Raw genomic sequence first — 20,223 nt, 5'->3', positions numbered from 1 at the left:
TGAATATATATACACCCAGTGGGACAGCAACCAAATTCTTAGAGGAGAAGCTGAAAGAATTACAGGAAGACATAAACAGCGAAACTCTACTAGTGGGAGAACTCAACCTCCCACTATCAGATCTAGATAAATCAAATCATAAAAAAAACAAGAAAGAAAATAGGGAGGTAAATAGATTGTTAAAAAAATAGATATGGTAGACTTATGGAGGAAACTGAATGGGGATAGAAAGGAATATACCTTTTTCTCTGCAGTACATGGAATTTATACAAAAACTGACCATGTACTAGGACATAAAAACCTAATGATCAACTGCAGAAAGGCAGAAATAGTGAATACATCTTTCTCAGATCACAATGCAATAAAAGTCATATGCAATACTGGGCCAAGGAGATATAGACCCAGAGCAAATTGGAAACTGAATAACCTCATTTTAAAAAATGAGTGAACCAAAAAACAAATAATAGAAAGAATTAACCACTTTATCCTAGATAATGATAATAATGAAACAACATACCAAAACCTATGGGATTCATTCAAAGCAACTCTCAGGGGATATATTATAGCTCTAAATGCTTATATGAATAAATTGGAGAAAGAGAAAATCAATGAACTAAACATGCAACTAAAAAAATTAGAGAAGGAACAAATCAAAAATCCCCAATCAAATACCAAATTAGAAATTCTAAAAATTAAAGGAGAAATTAATAAAATCAAAAGCAAAAAAACTATTGAATTAATAAATAAAACAAAAAGTTGGTATTATGAAAAAACTAATAAAATTGATAAACCTCTGGTCAATTTGATTAAAAAAAAGAAGAAAACCAAATAGCTAGTATCATAAATGAAAAAGGTGAACTCACCACCAATGAGGAGGAAATTAAAGTAATAATTCAAAATTATTTTGCTCAACTCTATGTCAATAAATTTGATAATCTAAGTGAAATGGATGAATATTTACAAAAATATAAGTTGCCCAGGTTAAATGAAGAAGAGATTAAATACCTAAACAACCCTATCTCAGAAAAAGAAATTCAACAAGCCATTATTGAACTCCCTAAGGAAAAAAAATCTCCAGGGCCTGATGGATTCACAAGTGAATTCTACCAAACATTTAAGGAACAATTGGTTCCAATCCTATATAAACTCTTCGGAAAAATAGGGACAGATGGAACTCTGCCTAACTCTTTCTATGAAACCAATATGGTACTGTTACCTAAACCAGGAAGAGTTAAAACAGAGAAAGAAAATTATAGACCTATTTCCCTGATGAATATAGATGCAAAAATCCTAAATAAAATCTTAGCAAAATGACTACAAGTCATCACTAGGATAATACATTATGATCAAGTAGGATTTATTCCAGGAATGCAGGGTTGGTTCAATATTAGGAAAACTGTTAGTATACTCAATTATATCAACAACAAACCTATCAGAAATCATATGATCATATCAATAGATGCTGAAATAGCTTTTGACAAAATACAGCATCCATTCCTATTAAAAACACTAGAGAGTGTAGGAATAAATGGACTGTTCCTTAAAATAATTAGCAGTATCTATCTGAAACCATCAACAAGCATTATATTCAATGGGGAGAGGCTAGAGGCATTCCCAATAAGATCAGGGGTCAAACAAGGTTGCCCATTATCACCACTACTATTCAATATTGTATTAGAAACGTTAGCATCAGCAATTAGAGAAGAAAAAGAAATTGAAGGAATTAGAATTGGGAAGGAAGAGACAAAACTCTCACTATTCGCAGATGACATGATGGTCTACTAGAGAATCCCAAGAAATCATCTAAAATACTACTGGAAACAATTAGCAATTTTAGCAAAGTTTCAGGTTATAAAATAAACCCCCATAAATCCTCAACCTTCCTATATATGACTAGCAAGAAACAGCAGGAAGAGCTAGAAAGAGAAATCCCATTCAAAGTAACCTCAGACAGTGTAAAATATTTGGGAGTCTATTTGCCAAGACAGACTCAGAATCTTTTTGAAAAGAATTATAAAATACTTCTCACATTAAATGCAGTACTGGGCAACACTTCTCAAATTAAATCAGATTTAAATAACTGGGCAAATATCAACTACTCATGGATAGGGAGAGCTAATATAATAAAAATGACAATTTTACCAAAACTAAACTATCTGTTTAGTGCCCTACCAATCAAAATTCCAAAAAATTACTTTAATGAGCTAGAAAAAATTGTAAGTAAATTCATATGGAGAAATAAAAAGTCAATAATTGCCAGGAGCCTAATGAAAAAAATGCAAACGAAGGTGGCTTAGCACTACCCGATCTAAAATTATATTATAAAGCATCAGTCATCCAAACTGTTTGGTATTGGCTAAGAAATAGAGTGGTGGACCAGTGGAATAGACTAGGTGTAAAAGCAGGAGAGGATTATAGTAATCTGCTGTTTGATAAACCCAAAGAGTCAGGCCATTGGGATAAAAACTCCCTCTTTGATAAAAACTGCTGGGATAATTGGAAGTCAGTATGGAAGAAACTTAGATTAGACCAACACCTCACACCCTTTACCAAGATAAGATCCAAATGGTTACAGGACATAGACATAAAAAACAATACTATAAGCAAATTAGAAGAACAAGGACTAGTCTACCTGTCAGATCTATGGAAAGGGGAACAGTTTATGACTAAGGAAGAATTGGAGAAAATCACTAAAAACCAATTAGATGATTTCGATTACATTAAATTAAAAAGGTTTTGCACAGATAAAACCAATGTAATCAAGATCAAAAGAAAAGTAGTAAACTGGGAAACAATCTTTACAACTAATGACAAAGGACTCATTTCTAAAATATACAGAGAACTGAGTCATATTTTTAAAACAAAAAAGCCATTCCCCAATTGACAAATGGTCAAAGGATAAGCAAAGTCAATTTACTGATGAGGAGATCAAAGCAATCCATAGCCATATGAAAAAATGCTCTAAATCATTAATTATTAGAGAAATGCAAATTAAAGCTTCGCTGAGGTACCACCTCACACCTCTCAGATTGGCCAAAATTGTACAAAAATATTTATAGCAGCCCTGTTTGTGGTGGCAAAGAATTGGAAAATCCAGTAAAAATCCAGTAAATGTCCTTCAATTGGGGAATGGTTTAGCAAACTGTGGTATATGTATGCCATGGAACACTATTGTTCTATTAGAAACCAGGAGGAATGGGATTTCAGGGAAACCTGGAGGGATTTTCATGAACTGATGCTGAGTGAGATGAGCAGAACCAGAAAAACACTGTACACCCTAACAGCAACATAGGAGTGATGTTCAACCTTGAAGGACTTGCTCATTCCATCAGCGCAACAATTGGGAACAATTTTTGGCTGTCTGCAAAGGAGAGTACCATCTGTATCCAGATAAGGAGCTGTGGAGTTTGAACAAAGTACAAGGACTATTCCCTTTAATTCAGAAAAAAAACCCAGATGTCTTATCGTTTGATCTGGTTACCTCTGAGAATTCTGTTCTGTTTAAGGATATGATTTCTCTCTCATCACACCCAATTTGGATCAAGGTAAAACATGGAAACAAAGTAAAGACTGACGGAGTGCTATCTGTGGGGTGGGGGTGGGGGAGGAAGCAAGATTGGGGGGAAATTGTAAAACTCAAATAATATCTTTAATAAAAATAAAAAAATTAAAAAAAAAAACATAAGCGACTTGCCCAGAATCACAAGGCTAGTAAGAACTAAGATAGGGTTAGGAATTCAAATCTTCCTGACTCCTGGTCTAGAAATCTATTCACTAGCTACTTTGTTAAGAGTCATTTTTTTTTTCAGATTGGTAAAATTGGATGTCCACATGGAAAAATGTTTAAAAATCTTCAAAATGACTCTTCATTAGAGACAATCTAAAAATAAGTTCAATAGTCATATTCAAAGTCACTTTTCAAAATTGATATTAAGTATGTGTTTTGACATTCATTTGATTCTGACTTTTTCAATGATGAGGTGTCATAGGATCCTCAGAGGGAATCAACATTTGTGTTTTTTACTTTCAGGCCATTTTTAGGAACATTATCTTTGTGAAAATTAATGATTAACTACATAGGTACTTACAAGATACATAAAAAGCAGATACATGGTAAATCTTAGAAGGAAAGGCACAAGGAACTAGGGAGATTCCTGCAGAAAGCATTGTTAGAATTGAGTCCAGAAGGAAAGGATTCTAAGAGACTGAACTCTTTATAGTTTCAGTCATGGAGAATGGTCAGCTCAAAGATATAGGAATAGGAAGCAGAGTGGCCAGGTAAGGAAGAGCAAGTAAGTCAAAAAAAGTTAGAGTCCAACGTACTCAGAGGAGACTGATGTGAAAGAAAACTGGAAAAGAAGAAAGGGATCAGACTGTGAGGACATTTAAATGCCACTGGATGTTTGCTTGATTCATAAAGATAACAAAGAACTACTGGACTTTCATGAAAAAGTCAGACATCTAAGTTTAGGAAATTCCTTTGGCAAATATGTGGAGGAAGGATTGGAGTGATCTGAGATTTGATCAATGGAGACAAATTAGGTTATTGCAATGGTAGTCTAAGAGGTAGTAAACACCTGAATTTATGTTTGTAGAAATGAGACATATGTAAAAGGATGTTGTAGAGATCAGATTAGAAATACAAGATCTGGCAACATGTGGGGTAACTTAAAATGAAATGCTGAGGTGGCATCCAAATCTGGGCAACTCAGAGGATGATTTTTCCCTTAACATTAATGAGAAATTTTGGAAGGGAGATGTTTCCCACCAAACTGGAGGCTGGGGGTAGGGAATGAGTTCTACTTTGTATATGATGAATTTGAAATATCTATAGACATTCAGTTTGAAATACTAAAAAGTAATCAGCTGATGATGAAGGACTAGAGCTCAGGAAAAATACTAGGGCTGTATATATAGAGTTGAGGATCATCTGCATAGAAATGATGATTAAACCAGTGGAAGCTGATGATATGACTGAGTGAGACAGCAGAGAAAGAAAAGAGAAGAAGAATTCAGGTCAGAGACTTAAGGTATACCAACAGTTAATGTAATGATGAATGTAATTTCCATAAAGTGGAACAAGAAGAAAGGAGAGAGTTGGGCATAGAAACAAGAAACAGCAGTATAATTCCAAAACAAACAAACAGTGATAACATTTCTTTTAACTTGGTTTCCAGGGACTGTGAAACATAACCACTGTGAAAGAACAACACCAAAAATAGCACTGAGAAAAACCACTTTATTAATAGACAAAGCTGTGTTTTTTTTTCTATTTAAAATGAAAAAAAGCTAATATAAGCTCCTTGAAAGCAAGGATCATTTACTATTTATCTTCCTATCAATCCCCTCACATCTAATCTATGTATCTTATGCACAAAGAAAACCATTGATATTTCATGATCTGCTTATTTATTTATGTAGGATTTGGGGGTTTATTTTTTTTTGCAAGGCAATGGGATTAAGTGACTTGCACAAGGTCACACAGCTAGGTAGATTATTAAGTGTCTGAACTCAGATTCCACTAACTCCAGGCCAGTGCTCCACTCAGTTGCCCCTATTTATATGTTTTGAAAGTACAGTGTTGGCTAGTCACTAGTAACATACATAGTATCATTTCATTAAACAACTATTGATTTTGAACACCATGACAAAATACCTATAGTATATCCTAGCATAGGACACATGATAACAGAATTAAGACTCCTTTGTTAACAACACTTCAACCACATGCATCAAATATTCAAAATAAGGAAACATAATTGTGAACCATGCTCCCTTTTAATTAACCCAGATTTTTGTTAAAAAATTGAACTTTATACATGAAAGAAGTACAACCTGCAACATAAAGCTTAGAAGATAGAGAAAGCACATTTATTATTTTCTAACAAACTTTGTCTACATTGAAAAATGAAGTAGTCTAAACAATTCTATTCAAAAAATGCACAGAACTCAAAGTAAACTAATAAAATGCAAATACACATAACAGAAAAATACATTTTAGATAAAATAATACTTAATACTGGGAATACTGTTGTTTTTGAAAGAAGTTTTGCAAGTCAAAATATATGTTCTTTTCAAAAAGGACATTTAAGGGAAGATCATGGAAAGATCATCTGAAACTTCCATATTTTTATTCCTATATTACAGTCTAGTCTTTCAAAATACTTCAGACAAAAATATTTCATGAGAAAACCAAATTTTAGTTGAACTTTCATATTTGATCATGAACATTATATACCTCTCTAAATGAATTCTTCAAAGTTCAATTTAACAGATGATATAAAGAAATAAATGATTTGGAGGCATTATTGTTTGGGTAGCAATGAAAATCTTTGGTCTACAAATGAAAAACTGTACTTCATTTTGAGAAAAACCTTTCACAAGTGAGATGAAAAGGAATATTGGGAAAATACTAATAATGTTTGTCCCTCATTATCGAAGATAACCATATTATCATGGAAGTGATGCCACAACAACGACATGAGTGAGGGGGTGCTGAGTGAAGTCACCAACCTCACTTTCTCCTCCAGCACCATCTGGGTCCAGTGGCCAGAAATGAATCAGGATGACTGGAGATGGCGATCAGTATTAAGTGACTTGCCCAAAGTCACACAGCTAGTAAGTTTTGAATGTGAGGCTGGATTCAAACTCCCGTCCTCCTGAATCCAAGGCCAGTACTCTATTCACTGCACACCTAACTGCCAGGAAAGTTCCAATAATATGCAAATATAGGCAATATTGGATAATCCCTATTAGTGTTCCATGTTTGTATTCCACACATTATTCTACTGTCTCTCAAACCATTTTCTGTGACAACAGAATGCTTGGGCATGCTTTTCTTCTGATTTTAAGTTGAACTTCAATCACTAAGTTTTAGATACATATATATATATGTATATATATACACATATATATATGAATTTCAAGTGAATTCAACAAACATTATATAGTCAAAATTGTCAAGATATGTATCAGTACATAAGAGGTAGAGGAAACAGAAACTCCCAATCAAAATTTGCATAACTACTTCTTTTCAAGTAACTTTACATGTATGTATGTATGTATATATATATATATATATGTATATATGTATAGCCAATGTCCTTGAATTCTTCTAAACTAGCTCTGACCAGCTCTTGATGAAAAATATAATAATTCATGTATATAGAAAATCCAAATAGTAACCTATTTGAGACATTCAGAATATTATAATCTCATATGAGAATACTAACTTCTAACTTTCCCAAAAGAAAAAGCATCATACTCCATGTAAGAGGTGCCTACAAGTCATGGGGAGTAGGGCTTGAGAATACATGTACCAGCATAATAGACCAGGACAGTCTTAAAGCTTATATGATAGAATCTATTTGGTTTTGGGTTCTTGGAGGAAAAGAGGACATATAGAATGAATAATACTTAAGGTAGATATAAAGCAACAACTTTAAACCCAATCCAAATGAAATATGAATTTTTTTCTATGCATTTCAAGGTAATAAAGACCATGGGAAGGAGAATAATTAGTTAATAAATCATCCTTTGTTTACAATTCAAAAAAACTTATGGTTTCTTTTTTCAAATCTAACATCTTGTGTCATGATTACAGGCCATTAAGTGAGAATTAATAAATAAAACTTTGCTTACATTCCACAAATGTTTGAATTTCATTATCCTCACAATTCACATGGGGGCCAAGGTCAATCAGCAATTTCAAATGGAAACAATTCTGATCATAGAATAAATATGACAAATGAATTAACATTTCAATTTTGGAATCCAAATATATACAAGCAAAACTCATGAATCTGTTCATTATTCCATGTATGATCACACACACACACACACACTCTCTCTCTCTCTCTCTCTCTCTAACTATACCACTCCTAAACCTTATAAACATATAACATACTCCAAGGTGGAAAAACAACAGAAGATGGAAAAAGTCATTGATTTAAAGGGTTGCTGAGTAACATAAAAGTAAATTCTATTTTCATTGACTAAAATAATTCAATTTAAATCAACAACCATTTACTGTTTCCTGTGAACAAGTCACTCTTCAAGATGCTAGAGATATAAAAGGAAAATTGGAAACAGTGTCTGAATTCAGGTTATCTCATATAAACCAAGAAGTGCATGCAAGATAAATTAAGGAGGAAAAGAATTAACAACCAGATAGATCACTAAAGGTTCAGAGAGTTGAATCCTGAGGGAGACAAGGGATTCTAATAAGAAGAAGAGTAGTGGGAACATTTATGTATAACTGTAATGTTTTCAAAGTGATTTAAATACATCCTCATTTAAGCCTTAAAACTATCTCATGAAGTAGATGCTGCTGTTATCCACATTTTATATATAAGAAAACTGAGGTTCATAAAGGTATGTGACTTTACCACACAAATGGTAACTACTACTACTGCTGCTGCTGCTGCTACAACAGTTATTACGACCATCAATTGTAGCAGTAGTAGTAGTAGTAGTACTACTACTACTACTACCACTACCACCACTACCACTACTCCTACTTTTCCAATGCCTACTCCTGATGATAGTATTCCTACTACTAAACAGAATAAATAACAAAACTGAGAAGATGGCAAATACATAGGAAGAAATCCAATAAGATGGTCAAAGCAATTTAAAACAGTAGAAAATATATTTGCTTAAACTATATTATCAAATTTATGAATTTAAAAAACATTTAAAAGAAATTTTTTCCATTTTTCTACTGAGAAAATAACTATAAGACAGAAGATATACCATATTTCCCCATGTATAAGATGCCCCCATTTATAAGATGCAACTTAATTTGGAGGCTTGAAATTTGAAAAAAAAAGAATTATATAAAGATATTGAATTCAAGTTTTATTCATCATAAAATTCATACAAATCCTGATCACTATCAAAACTCCTCATCAAGGGGCAGCTAGGTGGCATAGTGGATAAAGCACTGGCCTTGGAGTCAGGAGTACCTGGGTTCAAATTCGGTCTCAGACACTTAATAATTACCTAGCTGTGTGGCCTTGGGCAAGCCACTTAACCCCATTTGCCTTGCAAAAAAAACAAACCTAAAAAAAAAAAACTCCTCATCAATTAGTTTGTCCTCATCTGTGTTTGATAACAAATCACTGACTTAGGAGAGGCTCTGACTGATCTCCTGCCTGTGTTCTGTTCTATGGTTGACATCCAGCATTCCCTGGACTAGTCTGATGGATGCATACTTAGTCCATTCTGTTTCATGAAACTGAAGCACCAATCATGTCCTCCTTTGAAATTAGTCATCCCTTTTCCATCAAAAATTCTTCTTGCTTCCAGCTGAACCATCTTTGTGGACACAGGAATCCCAATGGCCCTTTGCTCTTCAGTCCATCTCTTTAATGCCCTCTCTAACTCAGGCTATTTGGCTGCCTTGCCTCTCATGGTCTTCCTCTGCCAGGGAGTTTTCAGGAAGGTTTCTTCTTCCTGTAGTCAGTTCCAATTGCTTTCTCAGTTGGAGGAGGATCAAACTAACATTCAGCAGCACGATCTCTAATTCACTTTTGCAAAGTGTATCACTTTGAACTTGAATTCAGCACTGGATGAAAATATTTCCTGAGCCATTTCTGGGCAGAACCTAGCAAAACATAGCCTTATATACCAATAATAAATGCAAAACAATGAGTGCAAAGTGTGAAAAAGCGGGAAATGCAAGTAAAAAAATCCATGAGAGCAAAAATGCACAAAAAAGCAGGAAATACAAGTAAAAAAATCTACAACCAGTGTATAAGATGCTCCCAGTTTTTAGATGCGAAATTGTTCAAAATAGAGTGCATCTTATACATGGGGAAATAAGAGTATTCTGAGATATTATTGAAATAAGGACACAAATAGTATTCTGCAAGTAGAAGAGATCTTGCATTCCTCATAAGAAAATTTTACTTTCTAAGAACAAGGCACAAGAATAAATTAGATATAAATTAGGAGGGACCAAGCAGATGGCAATCACCTTGTGATCCTCTATTATAGATGTTTTTCCCTTCTAAAAATAGATATGCCTTGAAATCACAACAATAAACCTAGTTAAAATTGGTTAGTTTTTTTTCATTTTGTCAGATTTTCAATGTTTAAAATATAATTACTACACTGACTTCCTATTTTTCTTTGCTTAATATCATATGACATCATCTCACAGTTTTATTCAAACAGAATGCATTTAATAAATGCTTGATTCTTTTAGGGGAAAGGAGAAAGGATGCTGGGAGAATTTAGATATAAATAAGCAAAAGATTTTTTAATGAGCTTGACTTCTGTTTTAGCTACAAAGATAGAACAGAGATCACATAGAACATTTAAAGTGTGTATAAGATAAATATTTGCTTTTCTCCATCACTTCCCCCAAAAGTACTAAAGTATCTATTCAAATATTGTTGACAACTTCTAAATAAAATTTTATATATATATATATATATATATATATATATATATATATATCTTATATTTATATACAGTTTTGAGACTTACAAAATGCTTTCCTCAAAACCACACTATGAGGTAAGTGATGATGTAAGGATCACTATTCCCATCTATAATTGAGGCAAGTTTTTCCTCAGAGAAATTTGCTCATAGAGAAACTTACTTAACCAGTAAGTTGCAGAGCTCAAACTAAGAATTTTTGACTTATAAAACTCATGCTCTTCCCATTACACCATGTACTGATAATTTCATCTTCTTACTTTATACTTATTCAATTCTAGTCCAAAACCTCATCACAACAAAAAAGGTGAGGTCTTAAAGAGAAAAAGCAATAGCATATCTTACCCAAATGCATTGCTTAGAAAATAGCCTTGGTAACACTTTTTGGCTAAGATCAACCTAAGTTTCTGAAATGGATGGAAAGATAGATAGAAAGAGATAGGTGGATGTTTAGATCCAAATCTCTAACTATGTATATGTATGTGCACATACATATATTGACACACTCACATATACTTGTATATAATACATTCACATGTTTGGGTTTAACAATTTATGAAAAAATATTAATTATGGTGTGAGGTGATAATAATCTGTAAATTAACTACCCAAATAAAAATCACAGATATCGCAGATACCTGAAGTATCCTAATACAAAAGTCACATACAATTAACTTTTGTTATCAGTTGTATTAGAATGGAGGTATTATTGTTAAGCTTCAAAGATCAATAAAACACACTAAGATTTCCCTGATTAGCACAACATTGAATCCTTTACTCTCCATTACTTTGTCTTTTTGCATAATCCTACTGTTGTTGTTTGTCATCTGTTCTCAAAGAAGACAACCACATCTGAGAGATGAAGCCATGACATGCACACGAATTGCATTTGGGTGACGGGGTGCTGTGAAAAGTCACTATCCTCACTTTTTCCTCTGGAGCCATCTGGGTCCAGTAACCAGATATGAACCAAGATTACTTATTAATGCTATAATTAACTAGTTCAACTTTCTATACTATCCAATCTCTTGCCTCTTTGTCCTATCATCACTCATTCTCTTCCAAACTGCAATCATTAGCCTTCTTTGCCCCATCCACACCTCAGGAGAAAGTCACCCAGGCTCAATGAATGGCACCATTACAATTTGTTATCTGATTTCAACTGAACCCTCATTGAAGGATAGCAACATTTTTTTGTGTGTTGTTCTATTATTTACTCTCTAGCATAGTCCTATTTTACCTGTTCCAAATTTTATCTCTCAAGAAGATATTCACAAAAATTAGTTCATAAAAGTCCCTTTTAACAAAGGATCTCATTTTTACAGAGTAAATGAAAGTCATTCATTTTGAAATCCCTCTTTTCTACTATTCTTTATCTCAAAACATCACTATTATCCTCACCACAATACTCTACTCACCTTGCCATTGCATTTTCTCGTCTTCTGCTCTAGTATCTAAGAAGGAGTGCTGTCTTTGTCCAGAAAAACCCTTATATCTGTGTCTTTTATCAGCTCTGCTCCTCTGAGAATATGTTCCACTGATACCTCCCTTTACCATCTGCAAAAGCTCTTTAATCCGATAGTTTTTGTCCATAAGCAAGCTCACCAACTTCATCAGTTTTTAGCCTAAATCTCTTCCCTTTCACAGCTAAACTATTTTTTTTTTTTGGTTTTGCAAGGCAATGGGGTTAAGTAGTTTGCCCAAGGCCACACAGCTAGGTAATTATTAAGTGTCTGAGGCCAGATTTGAACCCAGGTACTCCTGACTCCAGGGCCAGTGCTCTGCACTGAACCACCTAGCCACCCCACACAGCTAAACTCTTAATAAAAAGCAGTCTACACTCATTCCGTTACTTTATCACCTCTCAATCACTTCTAAACACCTTTTAATTGAACTTCAAACCATACAATTCAAAATAGACTGATTTCTCCAAGATTACCAATAATTTCTTAACTTACATTCAATAATCAATTCTCAGTCATTAGCCTTCTTGATGTTGTTGCAGCATTGATATGCTTTCCACTTGAAGCGTTCTTACACCTTATTTCCCTTTATGCACTTGACAACCCAGCTATACCAACCCTATTTGCTATTCTCCACACCTATTGTTCCATCTTCTGCCTCCATGCTTTTTCAATAGCTGACACCCATGCTTGGAATATTCTACTGTTTTCACCTTTATTTCTTAGAATCCATGGTTTTCCTAGAGAAGGAACTCACTTGTCACTATTTGCAGTAGACTTTGCTTAGTCATCTCCACCACCCCTTGATACTTTCACCTCTAAGATTATTTTGTATCGACTAAATATTTTGGATTTATCTATGAACATGTCATCTCCCACATCGGTCTTCTTTTTTTAGTCACTTTTGCCAGGTCCTCATTCAAGTCCTACTCTCTTCCTATAGGTATATCCCAGAATTTTGTCCTAGGATCTCTTTTCCTTCATAATGGGATCACATTGGTTCCCATAAGTTTAGTTACCAACTCAACAAAGCTAATTCTTGAACTATATAGCTAGTGTTCATTGCTCTAACGAGACAATCTCAACCATATCCAAAGTAGAATTCATTATCTTTTCCTTTATACCTGCTATTCTCTCTAAGTTCTCATTTCTGTGGAGTACACTAACAATGTTGTGCTTCCGGTCACTCAGGTTTTTAATACTGGAACCATCCTTGACACTTCCTTCTTCCTCATTCTTCACATTCAGTCTTGATTTTAACTCAAGATCTTGACATTTCTCGTCTCCATACATGCCAAACATTATAGGCCTATTTGTTGTTCCATGTATAAGACATGCCATCCCACCGTTTTGCACTAGCTGTCTCCTATTCCTCCAATACTTTCCCTCTGCATATCTTGAGATCTTCCCCAATTGTTATACATGATTTTCCCCAATTGTTAATGTTCCCCAAAACTCTAAAATTACTTCACATTTACTTTGCTTATATTTATATTTACTGATTTCTGTTTTTGCAGATTTCCCCATCAGTATATAATCTTTATAAAAGTGGGGGATATTTTATATCTCTAGCCCCTAATTCAGTGTCCCAGTACATAGAAGGTACTTACAGATGTTTATTGAATTGCTTAGAAATAAGTATATTGATATGCAAATAATAATACAAAAATATACAAATAAAATATAAAGTACTACATTTACAATACTTATAAACATTAGTTCAAGTGCCTTATGAGTAGTGAAAAGTAAACTCTAAGAAAGATAAGAAATGTAAATACCCCTTAAAATATTTCATAATTTACACAGTAAATTATATTTGTTTCAAACACCGCCTAACCTTTTCACTTGATTGTCTTCTTTTCTTTAGTTGAATGAGATCTGTTTCCACCCTTTCTGCCAGCTCTAACTTCCTCTTGTTTCTTTTAAAGGCTGCTAGACTGAATCCTATAAAAATATTAAAAGTATATTAAAATTATGTTTAAAGAATGGTGAATTACTCAAAACTAAAGAAAAGATACTGATTATTTGGAAACATAATGATTCTAAAAATTTGGCCCTCCACTGTACACTGACTAAATGACATATAGAAGTTATTCAATTTTTTTTACCCATAGGGATTTTTTAATCTCAATAACATTTCCATGAATTAAGAAATAACTTTTACAAAGAAGATGTAGAAAGAACCCACCTCCTGACCATGATGTTATCCTGAGGTAATTAATGGATGAAATTAAAATTCAGTACTAGCTTTTCTGTAGTTCTTTATCAAACTACTCTTTCTGAGTTTCTTTCTCATGAATCTGATAGATTATCATATATGACTCCATGACACCCAGAATATTCCTTGAAACATAGACCATTATAACCTGACTTCTCTTTTTCTTTCCAAAGACATCAATATCTTTCCAGTCATCCAAGTTTTTAATTTTATTGTTATCCTTGATACTTCCCATTCAGGAAAGAATCATTCACTCTGCCCCACAAAGCTAATCTTGCTAAATTTTGTTCCTTCATCCTCAAAAACATATTTCATATCTCTATCCTCCTCTCCAATTATACAAGCCATCCTAGTTCAGGCCACAATTACCCATCACATGGGCTTTTACTATAGCTTCATAATTGTTACACTTGCTTAAGTCTCTTCACGAAATAATCCATCAGCTATGTCATTTTTTCCTGAGCTTCAGGAGATCCTTAATGCCTCTAAGTTAAAATACCTATTTCTCAGTTTGGCAAAGTCCTTCATAATCTGGCTACAGTTAATCTTTCCATGCTTATTTCACAAAACTCACTTTTATAAATTTGATGCTTCAACTACGCTGTCTACTTGCTATTTTTTGTACAAGATTTGTTCTTTTGTACAGGTTGCTCTCCTATGCTTGAAATGTTTTTGGGGTGGCTAGGTGGCACAGTGGATAGATAGATCACTGGCCCTGGACTCAAGAGGACCTGAGTTCAAATCCGATCTTAGACACTTAATAATTACCTAACTGTGTGGCCTTGGGCAAGCCACTTGCAAAAAATGAAAGAAAGAAGGAAGGAAGGAAGGAAGGAAGGAAGGAAGGAAGGAAGGAAGGAAAAGGAAAAGGAAAAGGAAAAGGAAAAGGAAAAGGAAAAGGAAAAGGAAAAGGAAAAGGAAAGGTTTTCTCAACTCTTGGAATCCTTACCTCCTTTCAAGTCCCTAGCTCAAGTACCATCTCTTACACAAATCCTGTCCTGAATTCTCTCTAGTTCTTACTGTTCTCTCCTAAAAAGTTATTTTTTTCTTTACTGAAATTTACTTATCTGTATACATGTTGCTGGCTAACAGTAAAAAATAGGTTCTTCGAGGGAAGGAATTGTTTTTAATATTGTCTCTATGTCTTTAGCAGCTATCAAAGTGTCTGGCACATAGCAGGGGCTCAATAAAGGCTACTTAAATTGCATCTCTAAAAATCCCATAACTGAAGGAAATTTCATTTTGTAAAGCATGTTCTGATAAAAAAAAATACACACTCCAATTACAATAAGAGCCAAAAATAAAATGTTGATACTAAAACATGAAAAAATTTTAATTAATATAATATCCTTTGAGAGTAAGGAGAAATGAAAAGAAAGTTGTTTCTTGTAGAAGTTATGAAGGTATTTCATTTATATCCTTATAAATTCTACATTATACACTATCATTTCCAAGTATTAAAGTTTGAATAGTACATACTGAGCTTTCTCTCACACACACAGCAATAAAAATTAAAAGTTTCTCAACCAGAAATGGTACTCATGAAATCATATGAAAACTAAGATCAGTGTCTTTTTTAAGGAAGAAATATTTGGGAATAGTTATTTATTGTAAAGTGACTTCTAGTGTCCAAAAAAAATACTTAAATAAATAAGGTTACTAGATTACTGTCATATACTAAATATATGATGAAATTTCCATTTCACATTTATTCATTCAACAATTGTAGGGTCTGTTGTGTGAAAAATAAGAACAAAATACCCAGGCTCCTTAATCTAAGAAGTGAAAATTCATAAATTTAAGTTTTAAATTTAAATTTGATTTAAAAAATCAAAACTCAACAGATTAATACAGTAGAAACTATATGCACTGTGGTAGGAATCAAATGTTTGTCAAATCTGTTAAAGAGAGTACAGGATAATGCTATGAGAAATACATAAGATTAATTTAGATGAAACCAACTTTATAAAGTGAATTTTTAAATCATTGTAAACAGGCTAGCAAAATGAAAAGAATATATGCAAAGACATCAATCAATCACAAATTATAAAGAGCCAACTATTTTCCAGACACTTTGCTAAGTTTGGGGCATACAAAAAAGAGGAAAGGTAGTCCTTACCCTTAAAGAACTTACAATTTAATTAGGAAGACAAAGTGAAAACAATTATATCAGTATAATTTTTAATAAACAACATATAAGAATTTTCACTGAAAGTGTAAAAAGTACTGGAAACAGAGGTCAGGCATGATACATTTTATCACTTTTAGTGATATACCAGAAGATACAAGGAGTGAGAAAGGAAAGGATTAATTGTCCCTTTTGATAACAGAGAGAGTTTGAGCCTAAAAGAATAAAGTATAAGGGCAAAGGAAGAAAAAAAAAAAAGAAAAAAGAAAGCCTTTTCAAAGGAGCCAATCAGGGGGATGTCAAGTTGTAGCAATAAAGTAACTCAAAGTTCAAAAATTATTTATACCAGTTCTTTTGTGGCATCAAAGACTGGAAACTAAAGGGATGCCCAGCAATAGGGGAATGATTGAATAAACTGTAGTAAATAAATAAAGAAGATGCTCTAAATCAGGGGATAAGATAATTTCAGAGAAACCAGGAAAAGAATTGTGTGAATTGATCCAGAATGACATAAACAGAATAATTGTCCATTTTTACAATATTGATGTTATAGTACATTGATCTTCTTTTTCTGTTTATTAAATACTTTCAGGGTCAGCTAGGTGGCACAGTGAACAGAGTACCAGCCCTGGAGTCAACCTGAGTTCAAAAATCTGACCTCAGACACTTAATAATTACCTAACTGTGTGACCTTGGGCAAGTCACTTAAACCCTTCCCTTAAATAAATAAAATTTTTAAAAAAGAATGCTGTCCATTTCATGACAGAAAGATGATGGACTAATATGCAGAAATAATAATTACATACATGAATGTAAAGACAAATGTGCGAATTTGTTTTGCTTCTATGGTTCAAAGGTCCTCCTCCTTCTCTTCCTCCCTTTCATTTCCTTTCTTTTGAATGAAATGTGAGGTGGTTGGGGAGAGGAAGGAAAAACTACATTTAATAATTGAAAAAAATCAAAATTATAAAAAAAGAAATCAGACCTAAATGAAGAACCCTAGAGGAGACTCTGCAATTTGTTGCTGTTTTTAAGGGGATAGAGAAGCAATAACAGAGAAAAGAAATAATAACACAGGAGACCTCCAACTATATTCCAAAGCTAGTGAATCATTGTAGTACACAACATATTTGAAAATAAATGAGATGAATGAGTCAATACATAAGTCAACTTATAAGTGATTTTTGCCCAACAGATTCCAACTTTTAAGTCTTCAGTTGGAGATCCCTAGGAGAGGTAATAAAAGAGTCAATATGGAACCTGGATAAGAAAAGTGATCCAATGAAAATGATCTTGAGGAAAAGTTTTTTCGCCATTGTATATATGATAGAAAACAGACAAGCTTGGAAGTAGACAGACTGTGATTGCATTGAATGTGGTCAATGATGAAAATCACAACATCAAATGATATAGATCACAAACTATCCTGACCTTTCAATCTTTTGCAACTCATTTGTGTCTCCCCACAAATCTACCACAAGGAGTTCACTCTCTATAGGTCACCTTCCTTTCTCTCTTTTTGTTTTTGCAGGGCAATGGGATTAAATGACTTGCCCAAGGTCATACAGCTAGATAATTATTAAGTGTCTGAGGCCAAATTTGAACTCAGGTCCTCCTGACTCCAGGGCTGGTACACTATCCACTGCACCCTATCTGCCCCCACCTTCCTTTCTCTTAAGAAGAAAATTAAGATCATATAAAGTTACATGCAGTAAAAGATATATAATCTAAATATAAACTGTTCTTAGAAAAATCATGGTATTTCAATGTTCAAGGGTAAAAATAATAAATTAGAAAGTATTCCAGAACCTCTACCATATCCCTCAAAAATGCTTATATGGTGCTAGGTGGCCCATTGCCCATTGCCTTGCAAAACCAAAAAAAAAGCCCTAAAAAAATGTTCATACAACTTTTCCATGAAGACTTCTAGTATTGGAAAAATCTTAAGAACCTACTATCTCTTCACTTTTAAAGAGTTTTAACAAATGTTTCCTTAAATTAAGTCTCAATCTGCTTTTTTCCAACTCTCTACTGTTCACAAGGTATAAAAAAGCTGAAAATGTTTCTTCCACATTAATCCCCTTCAAATACTTTTAATATTACTATCACAATTCTTTTCAACCTTTCTCCCCATATATTATAATTATTTTTAATCATTATTGATGTTTTTTTATATTTTCCCACTTCCAAAGATGCTCCTGTGCAACAAAGTAATATACTTAAGCAAAAACAATTGGTATAGTTTCCATATCTGACTGTGTATGCCGCCTTCCATGTACATAGTCCATTTACTGGATAGTGAAAGGATAGGTGATTGTCTCATCATTTGATAATGAACTTTACTGGCTTTTAATATTATTTCTTTAGCATTGATGTGATTATCATGTATATTGTTCTTGTCTTCTCTAGGTTAAATATGCCCTCAGTACTTCCATCCACACATAATCTTGAGAGAGTCTGCTAGGAACTATAGCCTGCCAAAGTCCTTCCTAAAATGTTGAAGTATTGAGCATACAAGTCCTTTCTAACCAAGGTAGAACTACGAAGAACTATCATTTCCCCTGATTTGTACACTATATCTATCTTAAAGCTCTATAATACCACATTAGTATTTTTTAGCTGCCAAGTCAAATTATTTGACTTATCTTGGGCTTGAAATCTATTAAAATTGTCACTTTTTCATAGGAATTCTACGAAAACTCAGACTGTGAGGGCTGATTTTTAATTCAAAATAATCCTATTCCCATGCCTCCTCAGGGAGTAGAGAAGACCTTGTATATTGAAAAATCATGCCAGGTAGAAAATAATCTCTGGCACCTTTTAGCATCCTGAAATGACTCCAAGTAGAACTCCAATGACAGATTGTCTTCTTTCTGGAATAGTGTGGGAAAATTCACAACCAGTAAGCTACTCTCCCTCCCCTTAAAAAGTGATATATTCTTTGGCCATTTGGAAAACAAGAAACATGCTAAAATATTCCTCAGTCCTATTTGGGAGAAGAGAGTTATCTGGATATTAAATCAATCATACTTCTGACCTTTTGCTTTTTAACAGATATGGCTAAAATATACCATGTCATTGTCTCCACCTTCTACCACCAAATCCTTGGACACCAATCTTGGATGCCCCTTGGGCTCTAACTGAGCAGCTTTAACCATATCTTACCCAGATCCAGGGTGCCACCTCACTTCTCCCATGTTCTTCACTTCTCAGCTTTTTGTGTGTGCTGTCTTCCCCCCCACACACCACTGTTTGCATGTTTTTGTGTCCCCAGAACAAGTGCAATCAATGTGAGCAAAGAAAAATTGTTAGAGAGGCTAATAGAAATATATTTTAATATCACTGAGCTTATGAGTACAAGACACAAAGGTTAACATTCTGACTTCTTGAATGTGATAGGTTCAACAAACAACTTTTCTTGAAGAGTTACTGCTCTAAACAACGATTCATTTACTAGCTATATATAGATTGAGCTGGAAAGTAAACAATGAAGGTCTCAGTGATAAATGACAAGATTGTAGATATACCTCAAATAAATAAAGTATTGCTAACCCCGACTGCTGAATTAAATAGACTGTTTTATCTTCAGTGTGGTATTGGGTCTTTAAGAGCTACTGAAGAAAAAGATATTATCTATGCACAGCTGCTTATCCAAAACACACATTCATACAAATAGAAAAAGTCCTATTCCTTAAAAATTTAACATAAAATGGTGATTGCTGGCAAACACCAATATCCTCTCAATGCGAAACAATACCCCTACAAACTCACACACACACACCTACTTACACACCCAAACACATACAGACAGACAGACACACACATACACACACACACACACACACACACACACACACACACACACACACACATAATTTCCTATATTTCTATTTCTGAGAGGCATCACATTGTCAGGGTATAGGAGTCAAGGTTCTTTCAACCCATTATTCACAAAACATGAGGCCACA

General features: G+C 33.7%; 1 protein-coding gene across 8 annotated transcripts in view; it reads right to left on the bottom strand.

Moving 5' to 3' along the window:
• TASP1 (taspase 1) overlaps positions 1 to 20,223 on the bottom strand; it is a 304,860-nt gene that overhangs the window by 203,446 nt on the left and 81,191 nt on the right. For all 8 annotated transcript variants that reach the window (XM_074209426.1, XM_074209427.1, XM_074209433.1 and 5 more), the window contains one exon: positions 13,747 to 13,853. In XM_074209426.1, coding sequence (XP_074065527.1) covers positions 13,747 to 13,853 — 107 coding nt within the window. The remainder of the gene's footprint in view (positions 1 to 13,746; positions 13,854 to 20,223) is intronic.

Source organism: Macrotis lagotis, chromosome 1 (genome assembly GCF_037893015.1).
Source record: "Macrotis lagotis isolate mMagLag1 chromosome 1, bilby.v1.9.chrom.fasta, whole genome shotgun sequence".
NCBI lineage: Eukaryota > Metazoa > Chordata > Mammalia > Peramelemorphia > Peramelidae > Macrotis > Macrotis lagotis.
Note: the sequence above shows the minus strand (reverse complement) of the source record. Positions and strands in the feature narration are given on the sequence as shown.